The sequence below is a fragment of the Capricornis sumatraensis genome, chromosome 14, assembly GCF_032405125.1.
Source record: "Capricornis sumatraensis isolate serow.1 chromosome 14, serow.2, whole genome shotgun sequence".
In the NCBI taxonomy this organism is placed as follows: domain Eukaryota; kingdom Metazoa; phylum Chordata; class Mammalia; order Artiodactyla; family Bovidae; genus Capricornis; species Capricornis sumatraensis.
Window position 1 is genome coordinate 74,321,589 of NC_091082.1, and position 19,531 is coordinate 74,341,119.

A 19,531-nucleotide genomic window follows, 5' to 3' on the forward strand; every position below is an offset into this window, starting at 1 on the left:
GATTGACAGAGTTTGTTATTCCTCATTAATACTTGGAAATATGTATGTACTGTGGCCCACCAAGCTCCTCTGTCCACGGGACTTCCTAAGTAAGAATACTGGAGTGGGCTTCCATTTCCTTCTCCAGGGAATCTTCCCGTCCCAGGGATTGAACCTACGTCTCTTGCATTGGCAGGCATTTACAGGATGATTTTTTTTATCAGTAGTCATAGAGCATAATAAATGAAGTAGTGACAAGTTTTATAATAATGAAAAAAGGAATGGCCACCATAGGCTGAAGTGGCCATGAAATGGTTTGTTATAGCCAGAACTTGAAACAAACCTTTGAGAAAGTTATAGAACTTTGTTGGTTGGAAATGAGTTAGGGGAGATTTCAGATCCATCAGAATGACGAGTGTGGGAAAATACAAGGTAAGAATGCCCTGTCTACATGCAGGCAATAATAAACATACTCCTTACCTCCCTCTTGAGTAGACGGTGTTCACAGGTATATATGTCAGGGAGGAGGGCAGGCAGGACATAGATCAGAAAGGAACGTTGGAGTCTTGTTTTGAATGCCTAGATTGAAGAGTTTTGACTTTATACTTTAGTCAATTGAAAATCATTGAACATTTTTAGGAAGAAAAATTATAATAAAAAACTGTGTTTAGGAACTTTCCTGGTGGCCCAGTTCCTGACTCGACAATCGCAATGCAGGAGGCCCAGGTTCGATTCCTCCTTAAGGAATTAGATCCCACGTGCTGCTACTAAGAGTTCACATGCAGCAAGTAAGAGCCAGCACAGCAAATAAATTAAAAAAATTTTTTTAAATAAGCTGTTTTAGCAAAATCAGTCTTTACTGATAGGCCAGGTAGATGAGAGGAAGAAGATAATTAAGGCAGAAGACCTGTTGGTAAAGACACATGTACACCCATGGCTGATTCATGTCGATGTATGGCAAAAAACCACCACAATATTATAAAGTAGTTAGCCTCCAATTAAAATAATTAATTTTTAAAATGCTAAAAAAATAAAACCCTTAGTTACAGTGTGTACAAAGAGGTAGGGGAAGGTCCGAATGAGCATGAAGAGTCATTACCACAGCAGACCGCTGAGGACTTACCCAATCTATATTGTATTTTGTCCATCTATAGTGTAGTTTGTTTTGTCTGTTGTAGAATCAGCATAGAGAAGAATAAATAGGTTAATAGTAAGAACTAAAACTTGTGGTTTGTGCAAACCCCACTGCCAGTGTGACTTCAGAAGTTCTTTGGTGTTCTGTTGCTTTTCAGGAGGCAGGACTCTGCAGATCCTAAATGCACAGGAGGACGATGCTGGGAGATACGCTTGTGTGGCCACTAATGAGGCAGGGGAGACGATAAAGCATTATGAAGTGAAGGTCTACAGTAAGTTCTGAAAGAACACTATGTTCCAAGGTTTCCCCAGGTTTTTACCTGTTTCAATTCTGTTTTCCATTCTGGGTTCATAATTATTTATATTCATCATTAAAGTTGATCGTTTATGCAACTCTCTTCATTCAGATGGAAGTTGAATTAAACATTGTGCCCATGACCTCAACTGCTTCAAGATGTGAAAAGCCCACTGAATCTGGTCACTGACATTTTGGAGAACTTGTCAGTAGCACTTTCTTAAGTTCCTCTTTTTTTTTTTTCTTGTGAATTGCCCTCTTCTGAATTTTGCTGTGTAGAAGTATTTTCATGTTCAAAACTGTTCCTTAAATATGCATGCTTTATTCAGCAGCCGCAGATGAGTTTGTCAGTGACTTTGGGCTGATCCACTGTACACTGATTTATTTTTTAAAAAAAAGAATAGTACTGTTAATAAGGAGTACAATTGAAGATTTTTTTAAAAAAAAAAAAGGAAAAGCATCTTTTAAATTATCTTTTGTTCGTTGAATAATTCCCCTTAGGAACTAATAAAATGCATTTTATGGGTTATACTCAGGCTGTGTTTGGGGACCCAGAACAAACTAAACTAACTGTTCTGTGAAGCATGTTAACCTCATTGGCAGTATTATAGTGATAAGGGAAGAACGAAAACTTTCTCCACATTCTGTGTCCGAACACTGCCATTTCATAAAATGCTCAGTTGGGTCCTTGATGAAAGGAGAGCATAGCAAGTGCCTAAGTTATTTCCTTGTTTTCTTAAGTGGTTCTCATTGTGATTTACATGACATTCCAATTTAAGAACTAATGTTTGGGACCTCCGTGTCAGTCCAGTGGTTAAGACTCCAGGCTTCCACTGCAGGGGTCATGGGTTCAACCCCTGGCCAGGGAACTAAGATCCCACAGGCTATGTGGCATGACCAAAATAAAAGATTAGATTGTGCTAATGATTGCACAACATTATAAAAAAAATTAAAGTAGAAAAAATTTTTTAAAAGTAAAAGAACTAATGTTTAATATTTTGATATTTGTGTGTGTGCAGTTCCACCCATAATCAATAAAGGAGACCTCTTGGGGCCAGGTCTTTCCCCTAGAGAAGTGAAGATCAAGGTAAACAACACGCTGACCTTGGAGTGTGAAGCCTATGCGATTCCTTCTGCATCCCTCAGCTGGTACAAGGATGGACAGGCCAGTCAAGTTTTTTTCTTTTGTTGATGTTTTTTAATAGACTGAAATAGTCAATTAAATTAAAAAAACAAAATACCCAGACACAGGTAACTCAGAGAATCAATGTGACCTTAAAATGAGAACAATCCCATGCTCCTAGAGTATAAACTTGCAAACACACACACACAAATGGAACCATATTCCACAATTTTAATATTATTTCATCACTAAAAAGTTTGAAGGACTGTTTTACTATACACTGGCAACTGTCTTTGAAAATCCAGCCACCTTCCCACTGGTGAATGGTTTTTGTGCTCTGTGGTTTTTTCAAACTTTGTGGAGAAGAAACACAAAAAGTGTTGAGTCAGATTAGAATGATCGGTATAACACAGGTACTAAGTTTATTCAGAAATTTCTCTAAACATTTTTAACTCTTTTTCAAAAGGGTAATATTCCTAACATTTCAAGATGAGGGAAAAAAGCTAACTGTGATGATAAAGTGCCCAGTACAGGTAACTGGGGCCATGGAAAGACACATCCTTCAATTATGTAATCTGACTTTCAGACCACACACTATATCTCATTCAACTTACTTACTTCTATGCATGTTTTACAAACATGTGCTAGTGTTTTAAGATCAAAGTAGATTTTTTTTAAGCTGCTATTAACACTCTGCTTAATACAGATATGACATAACTAACTTGATGTTTGTCCTGTTTTACACATAATCAACCAAATAGTCAAATTCCAATTGTAGATGTTCAGGTCAGAGTCATAATTTAAGATGCAGAAAGACAGAGATTTATTTTTTCATATCACAGATGGATTTTGCAATCTTGGCGGCCAGAAAAAAATCATCTCTTATAAAATAAGCAAATTTCATCTGGAAGCCATTGCAAAAGGAAAAATATGGAACTCCCACCATGTTCTGTTTACAGGTTCATTTCTGACTACAAACACACTTTATGAACAATATCAATTCTATATGAGTTTGCTTGGAATCAAATAATTCCTTTCTCTTTTGAAATATTATTATTTTATTTTTAATGTTACCTCAAACCTTTTGTTCCTTGCATTTTATACACATGCACACGTATACATATATACACATAAAAATTTGACAAAATCTTGCATTTTACTAGGAATAGGGCAGTTTTTCTTAAGTTTCATAATGAACAGTTAAACTAGTTTCACATCCAGATGGAAACCGATCCTATTATGATGCTTTAGTTAAATTGCTAAATTTTTTAGGATTTGCAATTGGTCCCCTAAAATGTGTACAAAAAATACTGGTTTGGGTTTATCTTCCATATCATTCCTTCTGCTAGTTCATTTCTCAGATAAGCAACACTGCTTGAATAAAACAGTGTTTTTGAGAAAAGCCACCAAAAATATCAGCAGCATTAACCACAATGAGTTTTGATAGAATCTATGTGTTTGTTTATTCGTGCTCTGGAATTTTTCTTTGACATGGAAAGTTTAAGTTATACTATTTTTATATGTGATGTTAATAATGGTTCATTGCATCCCAAATTATTTATTGAGCATATAGTATTTGCCAAACACTATTTTAGATCCAGGCGATACCACTATGAAGGAAAGAGACCAAAAAAAAAAAGCAAAACCTTTGCTTTTGTGGAGTTTACGGGGTAGGGAGGAAACTCAACAAAAAAGTAAAACACAGTGCTTAAGGGTGAATGTTATAGAGAAAACTGAGTCAGAAAGAATAGGAAGTATGAGGAGTATGATCTCCTATTTATCTAGGGAAGACCTCACTGAGAAGGTGATAATTTAAGCTGAACTCAAAGAAATTGAAGGAAGCAGACATAAGATATCTATCTGAGAGGAAAGTATTCTAGAGAGACGGGCAAGGGACAGAGGGCCTGAGGCATTTGGCTGCAGTGCAGCGATTAATGGAAACACAAAGGAAGGTGAGAGCAAAAGATTAACGGAGGGTCGGATCGTACTTAGAGCTAAGGTGGCACACTGGTAAAGAATCTGCCTGTCAATGCAGGAGATGCAGGTTCAGTCCCTGGGTTGGGAAGATCCCTTGGAGAAGGAAATTGCAACCCAACTCCAGTATTCTTGCCTGGAGAATCCCATGGGCAGAGGAGCCTGGCAGGCTACAGTCCGTGGGGTCGCAAAGAGGCAGACAGGGCTGAGTGACAGCACACACACAGATCTATTGGCCTCATACTGATGGAAAGCTGCTGGAAAATTTTGAACACAGGAGTAAAATGATCTGACTTAAAAGATTTTTAAAAGATTGCATTGGCTTCTTTACTGGTTGAAGAAAGAGGAAGTCCAGAAATGAATTTATTGCCATTGTCCAAGAGATAGAAGTTGGTTGCTTGGATGAAGGTGATAGCAGGATGTGAGGGAAAGAGAGAAGTCAAAAGTTTTGCATGAGATCTCTGGGAGAGTGAGATTAGGTGGAAAGAGAAGAGGTCCAAGGATTAAGCCCTGGGGAGCTCCTCCATTTAGAGGTTGTGGGGCAGGGAGTGAAATGTCCCGAAAGAAAAGGAAATACAGTTGTCAAAATTAAGACAGGTTAAACTGTGTTAAATACCACTGATCAAGTAAAATAAAGACTGAGAAACTGACCATTAAATTGAGAAACATGGATGTCACTGATGACCTTGACAATATCATTTCAGTCAAGTAGAAATGATAAAAGTCTTATTGCAGGATTCAAGAAAAGATGGAGAGAAATGGAGACAGAAAATGTAGAAAACGTTTTAAAGGCACTGGCTATAAAAGAGAACAGAAAAATATGGAGTTAGGCTGCAGTCTAATGAAGTGTTTTTCATGCAGAAATTATACTGTTGTATGCTGACTGAAATCATCCAGTGGGCACAAAGCAACTGATGATGACCCACAAGAGAGAGGACACTTTCTGGAGTAGACCCAGGGATGTAGAGAATGGGCAGAGACTGGTATCAATCAAGGTTAGGGTTTTGCTAGGCAAATAAAGAGAGAAGGTGAAAGGAGTTGATTCTTTTTTTAATGCAAGTTTAGGCAAGGAGTGATTGTCATAATAGACTCTCTGAATCACGAGGAGAGTGAGTGATCATGAAAAGATTGCAAGTTCAGTGAACTTCGGGTCCTCCTGTGGCAACAAAAAATTATGGGAGTTGGTATGCTAGAGAAAATGAGTTAGAAAGTTAAGAGGTGATGGTCAGAAGGTGAGAACTTGAAACTGAGATTATGAAGAGGTGTGATTATTGATAATTATCAAGTTCTAGGTATAACTCTCCTATTGAGTGACCGAGAGAGGATTGGGACAAAAAAAAAAAAAGATTCAAGGAGCTGAGAGCACAAAGCATTGGCTGGCTGTCTATGTGGGTTTTGAAACCACCAAGAATTATGAGAAAAATCATTGGAAGGAGTAACAGTGAGCCAAGAACTAAAATTTTCAAGAAATAAGAGGGAATTTAGTATATACAGAATGTTTAAAAGATGAGAAATGTCCTATTAAATGTAGCTAATGTTATCAATAAAACCTCATAATATAAATATCTCAAGGTTAAATTTCTTCATTAATTAAGTAAAGATGTTTCTGAATGAGCAATAGTGATTTTTAAATCTAATCAGGCTATGCTAATGTCTTCAGTCTTTCTTTAAAAAACTCTAGCATTTGCTACAAAATAATAAGAGTTGCTTCACTACAATGTGGGATCAGCTGAAGTAAATTTTTTTCCAACATAGATATGATACATTAAGAACATTTTTCATCATAAATAGTTTATAAATGTACCACCCAGAAATACCTAGCACAGATATAAACTACATGAACTATAATTTTCTGTAAATAAAGACATGATTGCTCAAAAACAATCAGCTTATTCAAAGTAAATTAAGTTATTGTTGTCTTGAGTATTTCTATTTGACCTACATTTTAATTTTTATTAAAGAATCATAAAACCTCTCAACTGTATGGCCCCCTAGAGGATTTATTGGAGTACTTAATGATAACATTATTATAATTGAATTACAGCCCCTTAAATCAGATGATCATGTTACTATTGCTGCCAGTGGACACACACTTCAAATCAAGGAGACTCAAATATCAGACACTGGACGATACACGTGTGTAGCATCTAACATTGCAGGTGAAGATGAGCTGGATTTTGATGTGAATATACAAGGTAATACTAATATGCTTATTAAATATAATTTAATTTATATGATTTGGCAAAGCAATGACAAAGAGATTTGCCTTAGTTTGCTTTAATATTTTTTTTTCTGTTGACAATAATATAAAGTCATTATTGAAAACTTGGACTCAGAAAAATAACAAAGCAGAAAATAATCCTGTCATTCAGGGTTACTTCTGTTATTTTTGTGTATTTCCTTTTGATATATTTTTGTAAATGTGTATGTTATTTATACATTGGGATCACCCAATACATACTTCTCTGTTACATTAGCTTTCCCCTAACATTATATTGTAAAGTTTATCAGAAAGCCAGAGTAACATTATATCAGATTTTGAAGTAGTAAGACTTGGAATCTGATGACTTAGGCTCCTTCAAGCTTTGTGACTTGGTGAGTTACCTACATATTTTAAGCCCCTTTTTCTTTACTTTTAAAATTAACGCCTTGTAGAATTGTGCTGAATACTAAATAAGATAAATTATTTTCTTAGTTCATAGTTCTCACCCAGAAAACTTTGAGAATGTCCCTTTATTTTTGTTAATACACTTTTTAATCTTGGCTACATATCTTCTTTGGCTTTCTTAATAAGACAAACCACTGGGAAATGCTCTATTGAGCCAATATTTTCTAATGGTTTCTCAAAATTAGTTTTCCCTGCTATAATCATATTCTTTAGCCATGTTTATTATATTAAGAGTAGGTCCTTCCTAAGGACAGTCTATCTTCTAAGTGCTAGATCCTTTGAACAGGAATGGAGAGCAGAACATTAGCGCAACATTCTGAGCTCCATACTCTTGCTTTTCCGCTGGAGAACCAGCTCTGACTTCTGTCTGCTACTTTTTATTTTAGCTATGGGCTGAGTTGGTAGGTGTATAAGTACTTGAAAATATATTCATATTGTCTAATTTATTACATGTACAAATCACTCTTGTGAAAATACCAGCCAAGATCTTTCCTTAATGGATTGACACTGTCATTTACATGAATCCAAAATTTCATGTCTTTCCTCTGTAGTTCCTCCAAGTTTTCAGAAGCTCTGGGAAATAGGAAACATGGTGGACACTGGCAGGAGAGGTGAAGCCAAGGACGTGATCATCAACAATCCCATCTCTCTCTATTGTGAGACTAACGCTGCCCCCGCTCCTACACTGACATGGTATAAAGATGGCCACCCTCTGACCTCAAGTGAGAGAGTACTGATTTTGCCAGGTAAACACTGTAAGGAAGAGGGTGAAAATCTGAATCTGTGTCAGATGTGCTTTCCATTTACTGAAGTGAAGTGAAAGTCACTCACTCGTGTCCGACTCTTTGTGACCCCATGGACTATACAGTCCATAGAATTCTCCAGGCCAGAATACTGGAGTGGGTAGCCTTTCCCTTCTCCATAAGACCAGTCTAATTGATTGATTTTATGGCCACTGGTATCTATGTACCTTCAAGCTAGGAGAGTCTAGGCTGAAAATTTGACATAGGATAGAACACCTTTAATTTTCAAATCTACTATGGAATTATTCTATCAAGTTAAAGTCTTTTGGCTCCAAGTGCCTCCATTTTTCTATATAGTGAGATGAAATAATCAGCTCTGTTTCTGTACATTATTAATGATAAATTCTAAAGTATATTTGCAGATAGTTACTACTCAGTTATTAAATGCATTTCTCATAAATCAATCATAAAGATTATTAGTTTCAGATATTTCAGTTATTACATAGTTTATGATGGAAAAAGAGATGTTTAAATTGTGGAATAATAATATTTTCAAGGCTTCTGTTTACTTTTAGCAAACATTCAAATAGGTTTGTCAAAATTTATCAAACTATACATTTAAAGTCCAGTGCCTTCCACTGTATGTAAACTTCATCTCAATTAAATAAAAGAATCTTGGATTAAAAAAAGAGACTAAATAGAAATGATGACCAGATATAGTATGTGATCCTATATTGGATCTGAGCTTCGGAAAAAAATAGATATAAAAGACAATATAATAATAATGAAATTTGAATATGGACTCTGGTTCAATAGTAGTTTTTTTCTTGATTCTACATATTGATCATTATACTATCATTCAGTTCAGTTCAGTGACTCAGTTCATGTCTGACTCTTTGTGACCCCATGAACCGCAGCACACAAGGCCTCCCTGTCCATCACCAACTCCCAGAGTTCACCCAAACCCATGTCCATCGAGTCAGTGATGCTATCCAACCATCTCATCCTCTGTTGTCCCCTTCTCCTGCCCTCAATCTTTCCCAGCATCAGGGTCTTTTCAAATGAGTCAGCTCTTCACATCAGGTAGCCAAAGTATGGGAGTTTCAGCTTCAACAACAGTCCTTCCAATGAACACACAGGACTGTTCTCCTTTAGGATGGACTGGTTGGATCTCCTTGCAGTCCAAGGGACTCTCAAGAGTCTTCTCCAACAAAAGCATCAATTCTTTAGTGCTCAGCTTTCTTTATAGTCCAACTCTCACATCCATACATGACCACTGGAAAAACCATAGCCTTGGCTAGATGGACCTTTGTTTGCAAAGTAATATCTCTGCTTTTTAATATGCTGTCTAGGTTGGTCATAACTTTTCTTCCAAAGAGTAAGCGTCTTTTAATTTCATGGCTGCAGTCACCATCTGCAGTATTTTGGAGCCCAGAAAAATAAAGTCAGCCACTGTTTCCACATCTATTTGCCATAAAGTGATGGGACTGGATGCTATCATTATATAGGGATTATCCTTGTTTTATGAAATATAGATTTGTGAGTATTTAGGGGTAAAGGCGAAACATGTTAACAATTTATTCTCAAATTTTAATATATATATATATGTAATCTTTTTCTAAATCATTTGAGAGTATTATATATTTATATATATAAATAAGTTAATATGTACACATATATGACAGAGATCAAACTAATGGATTGAAATATAAATACTTGATAAATATAGATAAAATTTTATATAAATATTGTGACTTTTCCCTGTTTGAAATTACACCATCATGAAAAGTTTGAAAATATATTATTCTTTCAAAATCATATGTAAAATGGTATACTTTATACCTTTTATATCCTTGGCTATTATTTGCTCAAATCAGTACTTGTCTCCAACAGTGTAAACTTCTTTTGTTGTTGTTGTTTGTTATCATATAGTCAGTATGTCATGTCTGACTCTTTGTGACCTGCTGGGCTCCTCTCACATGTGTTTAGAATTCTATGTAAAAGCAAGGAGTCACCACATAACAGCATTCCACATGGAACATGAGCAGGGCATAGAGCAACATTGCTCCCTGTAGGAAAATCTACACAAGCTCTTTAGTTCTCAGGAGGTCTCATTTATATGCTGGGTCACTTTTCAGTAATGCACTGCGTGGTATAAATGTGCTATGTGGGGTTAACAGTGGAACCCTGGGTGGAGAGCCTTAAAAGAAAATGTAAGGAAGTCATTAGACCTGAAAAGTTATCTCTGTTTATGACCGCTTTCACTGTAAGATTTAGAGAAGTAAACATATGTATTGGGATCTGTTTTCAGGAGGGCGAGTGTTACAGATTCCTCGGGCTAAAGTAGAAGATGCTGGGAGATACGTGTGTGTGGCTGTGAATGAGGCTGGAGAAGATTCCCTTCAGTATGATGTTCGTGTACTCTGTGAGTTTGTTTTTTGCTTGTGATGCATTCTTTCACTCAAAAGTTTTTTGAGGGACTAATGTTTGCATGACGTTGCACTCAGCATTTTAGAGACATAAGCAGAAACTGATAATTCTCCCAGGGAGTTGTCGTAGACAAATTGAGAACACCTTAGTTAGTATGCCTGAACTATCAAATAAGAAACTGGCTTAAATTAAAAAAGAGAGAGAGAGAGAGAATCACTGATCCATGAACCTGAAAACTCCCAGGCTGCAATCATGTCTAACTTCTGTGATTCAGAAGATCCACTGAACTTTCTCCTGGCTTGCTTTTCTTTCCCAGTATTTACAGCTGAAATCCTAAAATTGGATTTCTGTGGCTTTAATTGGCCAAGCATGAGTCACATATCCATATCTGAACCAATTACAGAGGCCAAGAGGCCTCACTGATAAGGCATAATTTATGTGTCCACCCTTGGACCATAGACATGTTTTGAATGCATGGACTGAGAGTAGAAGTATTGTACCTTTAAGGGGAAAGAGAGGGGATGGTAGTAGAAGCAGGAAAAAAGTAGATGTTTTCATTAGAAGGAGCTAAGCTGGAGAAGTAGCCGTGGGAATGTATAGGAATCAGTTGGTATGATAGTTTTTATAGAGGAAGTGACTAGACTATATGAAGCGGTAGGCACTTATCTGAGAGTATAAGATGAAACAGATTTTTGTCCTGTGTGATTGAGAAAATTACAGAAACAGTAATAAAAATAGAAGATTTAGGAAAACAACATGACTTGAGAAGAATGAAATCAGCGTTGTTTTGCATATGTCGAATTTAGCATGGTACCAAGATACTCAGGAAGATGTTGAAAGAGACGTTGGAAATATGGAACTACAACACAGGAGGGAGAATTGAACTGAGAATATAGGTTTGAAAGTTGTACACCAACAGGTGATATTCAGAGGCATGAGATTTTTCAACAGAAAGTGTTATAGATAGAGTGGAAGATCGAGAAGATCATTGTAGCATCATTTACAAGTAGGAGACAGGACAAAGAAAGTAGATTAGAGGAGGAACAATCTGAGGAGTTTATGAAACCTACGAAGTCGTAGAATCCAAGGCATAGAAAAGGTTATCAAGAAGTGGGTTTAGTATGGAATGCTAAAGCAAATTTCAGTTCAGTTCGGTTGCTCAGTCATGTCCGACTCTGCGACCCCATGGACTGCAGCATACCAGGCTTCCCTGTCCATCACCCACTCCCGGAGCTTGTACAAACTCATGTCCATCAAGTCCGTGATGCCATTCAACCATCTCATCCTCTGTCGTCCCCTTCTCCTCCTGCCTTCAATCTTTCCCCGCATCAGGGTCTTTCCCAATGAGTCAGTTCTTTGCATCAGGTGACCAAAGTATTGGAGATTCAGCTTAAACATCAGTCCTTCCAATGAGTATTCAGGACTGATTTCCTTTAGGATGGACTGGTTGGATCTCCTTGCAGTCCAAGGGACTCTCAAGAGTCTTCTCCAGCACCACAGTTCCAAAGTATCAATTCTAAGGCACTCAGCTTTCTTTATAGTCCAACTCTCACATTCATACATGACTACTGGAAAAACCATAGTTTTGCCTAGACGGACCTTTGTCAGCAAAGTAATCTCTCTGATTTTTAATATGCTGTCTAGGTTAGTCATAGCTTTTCTTTCAAGGAGCAGGTGTCTTTTTATTTAATGGCTATAGTCACCATGTGGAGTGATTTTGGAGCCCAAGAAAAGAAAGTCTGTCACTGTTTCCCCATCTGTTTGCCATGAAGTGATGGGACCAAATGCCATGATCTTCACTTTTTGAATGTTGAGTTTTAAGCCAACTTTTTCACTCTCCTCTTTCACTTTCATCAAGAGGCTCTTTAGTCCTTCTTCACTTTCTGCCATAAGGGTGGTGTCACCTGTGTATCTGAGGTTAATGATATTTCTCTCAGCACTCTTGATTCCAGCTTGTGCTTCATCCAGCCCGGCATTTCACATGATCAACTCTGCATATAAGTTAAATAAACAGGGTGACAGTATACAGCCTTGACGTACTCCTTTCCCAATTTGGAAACAATTCATTGTTCTGTGTCGGGTTCTAACTGTTGCTTCTTGATCTGCATACAGATTTCTCAAGAGGCAGGTAAGGAGGTCTGGTATTCCCATCCGTTTAAGAATTTTCCATAGTTTGTTGTGATCCATACAGTCAAAGGCTTTGGTGTAGTCAATAAAGCAGAAATAGATGTTTTTTCTGGAACTCTCTTGTTTTTTCGATGATCCAATGGATGTTGGCAATTTGATCTCTGGCTCTTCTGCCTCTTCTAAATACAGCTTGAACAACTGGATGTTCTTGGTTCATATACTGTTGAATTCTAGCTTGGAGAATTTTGAGCATTACTTTGCTAGCATGTGAGTTGAGTTCAATTGTGAGGTAGTTTGAACTTTCTTTGGCATTGCATTTCTTTGTGATTGGAATGAAAACTGACCTTTTCCAGTCCTATGGCCATTGCTGAGTTTTCCAAATTTGCTGGCATATTGACTGTAGCACTTTCACAGCATCATTTTTTAAGGTTTAAAATAGCTCAGCTGGAATTCCCAGGAGCTCACTATGGCCCAGATCATGAACTCCTTATTGCAAAATTTGGACTTAAATTGAAGAAAGTAGGGAAAACCACTACACCCTTCATACAGTTCAGTCGCTCAGTCATGTCCGACTCTTTGTGACCCCATGAATCGCAGCATGCCAGGCCTCCCTGTCCATCACCAACTCCTGGAGTTCACTCAGACTCACGTCCATCGAGTCAGTGATGCCATCCAGCCATCTCATCCTCTGTTGTCCCCTTCTCCTCCTGCCCCCAATCCCTACCAGCATCAAAGTCTTTTCCAATGAGTCAGCTCTTCGCATGAGTTGGTCAAAGTACTGAAGTTTCAGCTTTAGCATCATTCCTTCCAAAGAAATCCCAGGGCTGATCTCCTTCAGAATGGGTTGGTTGGATCTCCTTGCAGTCCAAGGGACTCTCAAGAGTCTTCTCCAACACCACAGTTCAAAAGCATCAATTCTTTGGCAGACCTAAATCAAATCTCTTACAGTTATACAGTGGAAGTGACAATTAGATTAAAGGGATTAGATCTGATAGACAGAGTGCCTGAAGAACTATGGATGGAGGTTTGTGACATTGTACAGGAGGCAGGGATCAAGACCATCCCCAATAAGAAGACATAGAAAATGCAAAATGGTTGTCTGAGGAGGCCTTACAAATAGCTGAGAAAAGAGGAAAACCTGAAGGCAAAGGAAAAAAGGAAATATATACCCATTTGAATGCAGAGTTCCAAAGAATAGCAAGGAGAGATAAGAAAGCCTTCCTAAGTGATTAGTGCTAAGAGATAGAGGAAAACAATAGAATGGGAAAGACTAGAGATCTCTTCAAGAAAATTAGAGATACCAAGGGAATATTTCATGGAAAGATGGGCACAATTAAGCACAGAAATGGTATGGACCTAACAGAAGTAGAAAATATTAAGAAGAGGTGGCAGGAATACACAGAAAAACTGTACAAAAAAGATCTTCATGACCCAGATAACCAGGATGTTGTGATCACTCATCTAGAGCCAGACATCCTGGAGTGCAAAGTCAAGTGGGCCATAGGAAGCATCACCACGAACAAAGCAAATCTAAAGAAATGAAAACTAAAAAAGGTCATTTGGCTTTGAAACTAAAAAATCACTGGTGAAATTCAAAAGATCAATTTTTTTTTTTTTAGTATGGTGTGGTACTCAACCACAGAACAGAAGGATATATACTGAGCAAATAATCAGATGGAAAAGGAAAAAATATAGACTACTCTTAGGAGATTTTGAAGAGGCAGGAAGACATGAAATTGAGTTGTAGGAAAGCAGCTTGTCTGAAATAATATCTTTAAGAGAGTTTTGAACTTGCTTATAGATCAAGGAAAATGCTCCAACAGACAGGGACAGGTTAAAGTTTCAAGTGTGTGCAGATGGGAGGAAGGTACAAGATTGATGGAGCAAGTCATAGAATAGGTGAAGAATGCAGTCAAGAAACCAAGAGGGGTCAGCTAGGGCTCACTACCTTCCATGGTAGTGTAATGCCATCCCTTGAGATGGTAAGAAAGGATATGTGGGAACACATATCAAATGTATTTAGTCCTTTCCTTATGTATGAGAGTAAGAGAAACAGTGGTTGGGGTGGTGTTTTGGGCCCATGGAAAACAGAGAACATTAGACATTTCCACCATGGGGGAGGGGTGTATAGACAGTCAAACACTGAAGTTGGAGCTACTTGGCTTCATCATTGCTTTCTGCACCCACCCTCATCAACCTGGGATCAGAGATTTAAAAAAAAAAAAAATTATAATGTGACCTAAGGGTGGGGAGGGGAGCCTGTGAGGGTGGTGCAGAAAGGTAATAATCAGTATTAACCTAAATGGGAAGCAAACTTTGGGAGTCCAGCATAGGTGGGGAAGGAAAAAGTAAACCCAAATTTACATAGTTTTTATCACCACCGTGATTTATTAATGTAAAATGTTACTTCAGGATCATGGATTCTTCTTCAACTTTTGCTTCTCTCTTATCCCAAACTTTTAAAAATTGTCATAAAGCTAGAATAATTTAGAAAGGACTTTGCTTCCTGTCTTTTCTCTTTGTTTCAATCACTTATTAGTGCCGCCAGTTATCAAGGGAGCAAATGGTGATCTCCCTGAAGAGGTCACCGTGCTGGTGAACAAGAGTGTGCTGATGGAGTGTTTATCCAGTGGCAGTCCCACACCAAGGAGTTCCTGGCAAAAAGATGGGCAGCCCTTGCTAGAAGATGAGCGTCATAAATTTCTATCTAATGGGAGAATTCTACAGGTAACTGTAAACAATCTAATTTAAAAATAGCTATGAGTTTGTATTTTATAATCACTGTGTTTTTGCTTTTAAAAATAATTTGTACTGGTTTATAAATATTTGTGGACTTCCCTGGTAGCTCAGCTGGTAAAGAATCTGCCTGCAGTGCAGGAGACCCCGGTTCGATGCCTGGGTTAGGAAGATCCCCAGGAGAAGGGATAGGCTACCCACTCCAGTCCAAGGGAGAATTCCATGGACAGAGGAGCCTGGTGGGCTTCAGTCCCCATTTATGAAAAAAACACATCATAAAAAGGATATAAAATACAATTATTCTTCCTCATTCTTTTCTCATTATCACTGGTGACCACTGTTAACAGTTTTATGTGAATATTTCCAGAATTCATCTGTACATTCACACACATACACCTAAATTTACTGTAATTTGGCCTCTGTGTTAAACATCAAATTATAAGTGAATTATTATAATCTTTTCATTGCATATTTCTGATGGTGTAAGGTTCTATGTAGATTAAAATTTGTCCTCTGTTGGCAAAGAGTTGATAATAATGAAAACCATATAAATATCCTGAATTACTGTGTACTAATGGGCATGTCTTATTTTTTTCTTTTCAAGTGTCCTAAAAGAAAGATAGGCACTTGTAGAAACTACACCAACTCTTTAGTTAGGACACAACTTAAGAAATTATTTCTTGAACATATTAATGATGTTCTGTAGGTCCAAGAATTTAAGCATCAGGGAATCCAACCCAGAACATATCTCATGGAGTTCTTTAAAAAAAAAAAAAAGTATGGGATTCACTGCTTATAAATAATCTTGAATTCTCTAAGTATCTTCTAAACATCATGACTTTTTCTGTGTGATGCACGTACAACCTCTAGCTAAATGCTAAAATATTTCCGTTGGCTAGAGCTAAAAGATATGTAGATCAATAGAAATGTGTGCATAATTTAAAAACATAGCTACTATATTAACTCTTGCTGTGTAAAACAAATCACTTCAAACAGCTTAAAATAATAGGGATTTATTCAGCTCACAAGCCTTCTTTCTGGTTGACTGGGTGATTTTCTGGTCTTGGCAAGGCTTACTCAAGTGTCTACATACTGTGGGTTGAATTTAGTGGCTCTGCTGATCTTAGCTGGGCTCTTGCATGTTTCTGGGGCCTCAGTTGCAATAACTAGGATGACCCTTCCCATGTGATCTCTCACCTTCCAACGGGCTAATCCTGGTTTCCTTACAGAGTGGTGGCAGGCTTCCAGATGAGTGAGGGGAAGTGCACAAGGCTTAGGTTTGAAATGGAACACTGTCACATCCATCACACTCTGCTGGTCAAAGCTGATCACAAGGCCAACACAAATTCTACATCTTTATCCCACTTCCTGATGGGAGGAATTTCCAGTGATGTAGTCACATGGGCAGGGATGTAGATGGGGAAGTGGGAGAAAGACTTGGGACTTTTCTTAGTCAATATGCCAGTATGTACAAAATTGCCTTTTCTGATTAGAAATCTTTATAAATATTTATTTAATTGACCTCATAAAAACCAGCATCAGCCATGCTACATATAAAAATTCTTTATTATGTTTATCTGGTATTAACTGGAAAGAATATGGATTGTTTATTCTCAAAATTGACAAGCTGCTTTCTAAAAAGTTTTAGTTGAAATTGCTTCATTTTCCCCCTTAGGTTCTAAATAGTCAAATAACAGATATCGGCAGATATGTGTGCATTGCTGAGAACACAGCGGGAAGTGCCAAAAAATATTTTAACCTCAATGTTCATGGTAAGAGCTCAGTTCCAAAAACATCTGTTAGAGTATGCTTGAAAAAGCAGGAAAACTGTGTTTTAGATTATGTAGGCTTATTTCCTATTTTTTAACTTGAACAATGTGTGGAGCCAGCATTCATTCAATCTTTCCCCTTCTTTCTTTCTTACCACAGCTTATGGGATTTATAAAGTACAAATCTTTTAGGAAGACTGTTTTTATATTATTTCAGTCCCCTAAGACAAAGTAGTTACTCCTATGTATTTGAAAGTTAAAAAAAAAAAATCAAAATTTGAAATCCCAAAGAGTATAAGTTTATATGAAGTAAGAACCAAAAATAGCTCTTCTACTCATGAAAATTTACCCACTGGGCCTGATTGGAACCAGTTTCTGTCCTCAGTTATGGAATTCATGTTGAATTACACCCTCCAGAACTTAATACACTCCGCAAGGAAGAAAAAGTCACTTTGTGTAGTTTAATAATTCCTAAGAACCATCCATACATCTAATTCATTTATCAGATTTTAAGTTTTTGATAAATTCTAGACACTCCATAAATAGTAGTTTTTTTTTGCTTTTGCTAAAAATGCTGTTGGATGTCAACCATAAATAATTTTATTTTCATGGCACACAGCTGCTTCCAGAATATTAAATTGGAAATGGTGAACAATTATTATAACATTTTCTTTAACTGTTTGATTCACATGGCTCAGCTGGTAAAGAATCTGCCTACAATGCAAGAGACCTGGGTTCAATCCCTGGGTTGGGAAGATCCCCTGAAAAAGGGAAACGCTACCCACTCCAGTGTTCTGGCCTGGAGAATTCCATGGACTATATAGTCCATAGGGTCGCAAAGAGTCAGACTCAACTGAGCGACTTTCACTTACTCTCACTCTGTGTGATTCATATACCAGATTCTAGCTCATTTTGAAAATAGCAGAAATGTGACATTAGTGAAACATTTCTTCTTTCAAAAGACTTTTATTTATCGCAATGGATATTCTTTTGTGGTGCGATATGTAGGAAGTATTGATGTCTAGCAATGTCTGGTACTGATGCTGTGTAACGGATTTGAGGCAGTGCTATCTTTGTAGTCCCAGTGCTTAGAAACTTTTGTTGAGTAGATCTGACCAAAATGGTAATAATGTATTATGATTTCCCAGAAAAAATGAATTAAACAGTAATAATCACTGTGAAAGTTTACATTCTAATCGATAAAGTACAGTAGAATAAATGTTGAAAAATAAAAGTGTTGATTATTTTTCCTGATCCCCCAAGGCAGGATTCATTTTTCTTTCTTTACATGGTCAAAAGCATCTTGTAAAAAAAAAAAACCCAATTTTAGTAGTTACAGATGCTACTTTATTATCTTTCTATGTCTGTATCTTCACCTCTATCTTATAACTTTATTATAAATGCTGTAGACAAATGGTTATTTCTTATGGACCTTGGTCTTCCTAAACCTAAGGACATGGTAGTTGCTAAACACATATTTGTTGTTCCTTGATTATATTTCCTTTATATCCAGTTTCTCTTCTTAATGTATAGCAGAATCATCTGAGTTGGGAACCTTGCATGAATTGAGAGGCAGCTGCCATTAGTGTTTACTGTTAAGAATGGGACAGGAGGGCTCTCCTCTGTTGCCAGTTCATGGTGTCTTGATCTCCTGACTGCATTAGGAATCCATACTTCATATTGGATTAAATACTGGAAAATCCATGTAGGGGAGAAGCCATTTAAATTGCTTCCCTAAAACCATACTATTTGTTTTCCAGCAGTGCTTGTTCTTGTTGGGCTCTAACCTTCAGTCTGTTGACCTCCAATGTTTCCCAACCCTCGGTGTCTTTACTTTCCTTCACATCCAGCCTGGCCTTCATTGACCAGCATATTGATTGCTGCTCTTAGCCCACGTCTTCTCAGTGCTCTTGCTTAATAAAAGCTCAGGTCCACAAATAGCAACGCAACATACTGACTGCTTGATACCTACAAGATGATGTGCCAGGTGTTTTTATATATGTTATTTTACTTAATTATCTCAACCCCAGGGGGTTGGTCCTATTATATATCTCTTTTACGGATGAAAAAGATGAGCCTCTGTGAGATAAACATGGCCAAAGTTACACAGCTGGCAAATACAAAACCAGTATTTTAACTCAGGTAGGCTTCAGTCCATGGGGTCGCGAAGAGTCGGACAGACTGAGCGACTTCACTTTCCCTTTTCACTTTCCCTTTTCACTTTCATGCACTGGAGAAGGAAATGGCACCCACTCCAGTGCTCTTGCCTGGAGAATCCCAGGGACCGGGGAGGCTGGTAGGCTGAGTCCATGGGGTCACTAGGAGTCGGACACGACTGAGCGACTTCACTTTCACTTTTCACTTTCATGCATTGGAGAAGGAAATGGCAACCCACTCCAGTGTTCTTGCCTGGAGAATCCCAGGGACCGGGGAGGCTGGTGGGCTGCCGTCTATGGGGTCGCACAGAGTCGACACGATTGAAGTGACTTAGCAGCAGCAGCAACAGCAGCAGTCTGATTCCAAAGGCTTTAAGCTTAGCTGCTTTTCTGTATT

At 37.7% G+C, this 19,531-nt stretch overlaps 1 protein-coding gene across 1 annotated transcript in view; it reads left to right on the forward strand.

The window, feature by feature from the left end:
- The window catches only part of HMCN1 (hemicentin 1), a 537,733-nt gene that overhangs the window by 384,718 nt on the left and 133,484 nt on the right, over positions 1–19,531 (forward strand). The window contains exons 51-57 of the mRNA XM_068985901.1: positions 1,272–1,385; positions 2,428–2,573; positions 6,550–6,700; positions 7,725–7,919; positions 10,228–10,341; positions 15,013–15,200; positions 16,885–16,981. Coding sequence (XP_068842002.1) covers positions 1,272–1,385; positions 2,428–2,573; positions 6,550–6,700; positions 7,725–7,919; positions 10,228–10,341; positions 15,013–15,200; positions 16,885–16,981 — 1,005 coding nt within the window. The remainder of the gene's footprint in view (positions 1–1,271; positions 1,386–2,427; positions 2,574–6,549; positions 6,701–7,724; positions 7,920–10,227; positions 10,342–15,012; positions 15,201–16,884; positions 16,982–19,531) is intronic.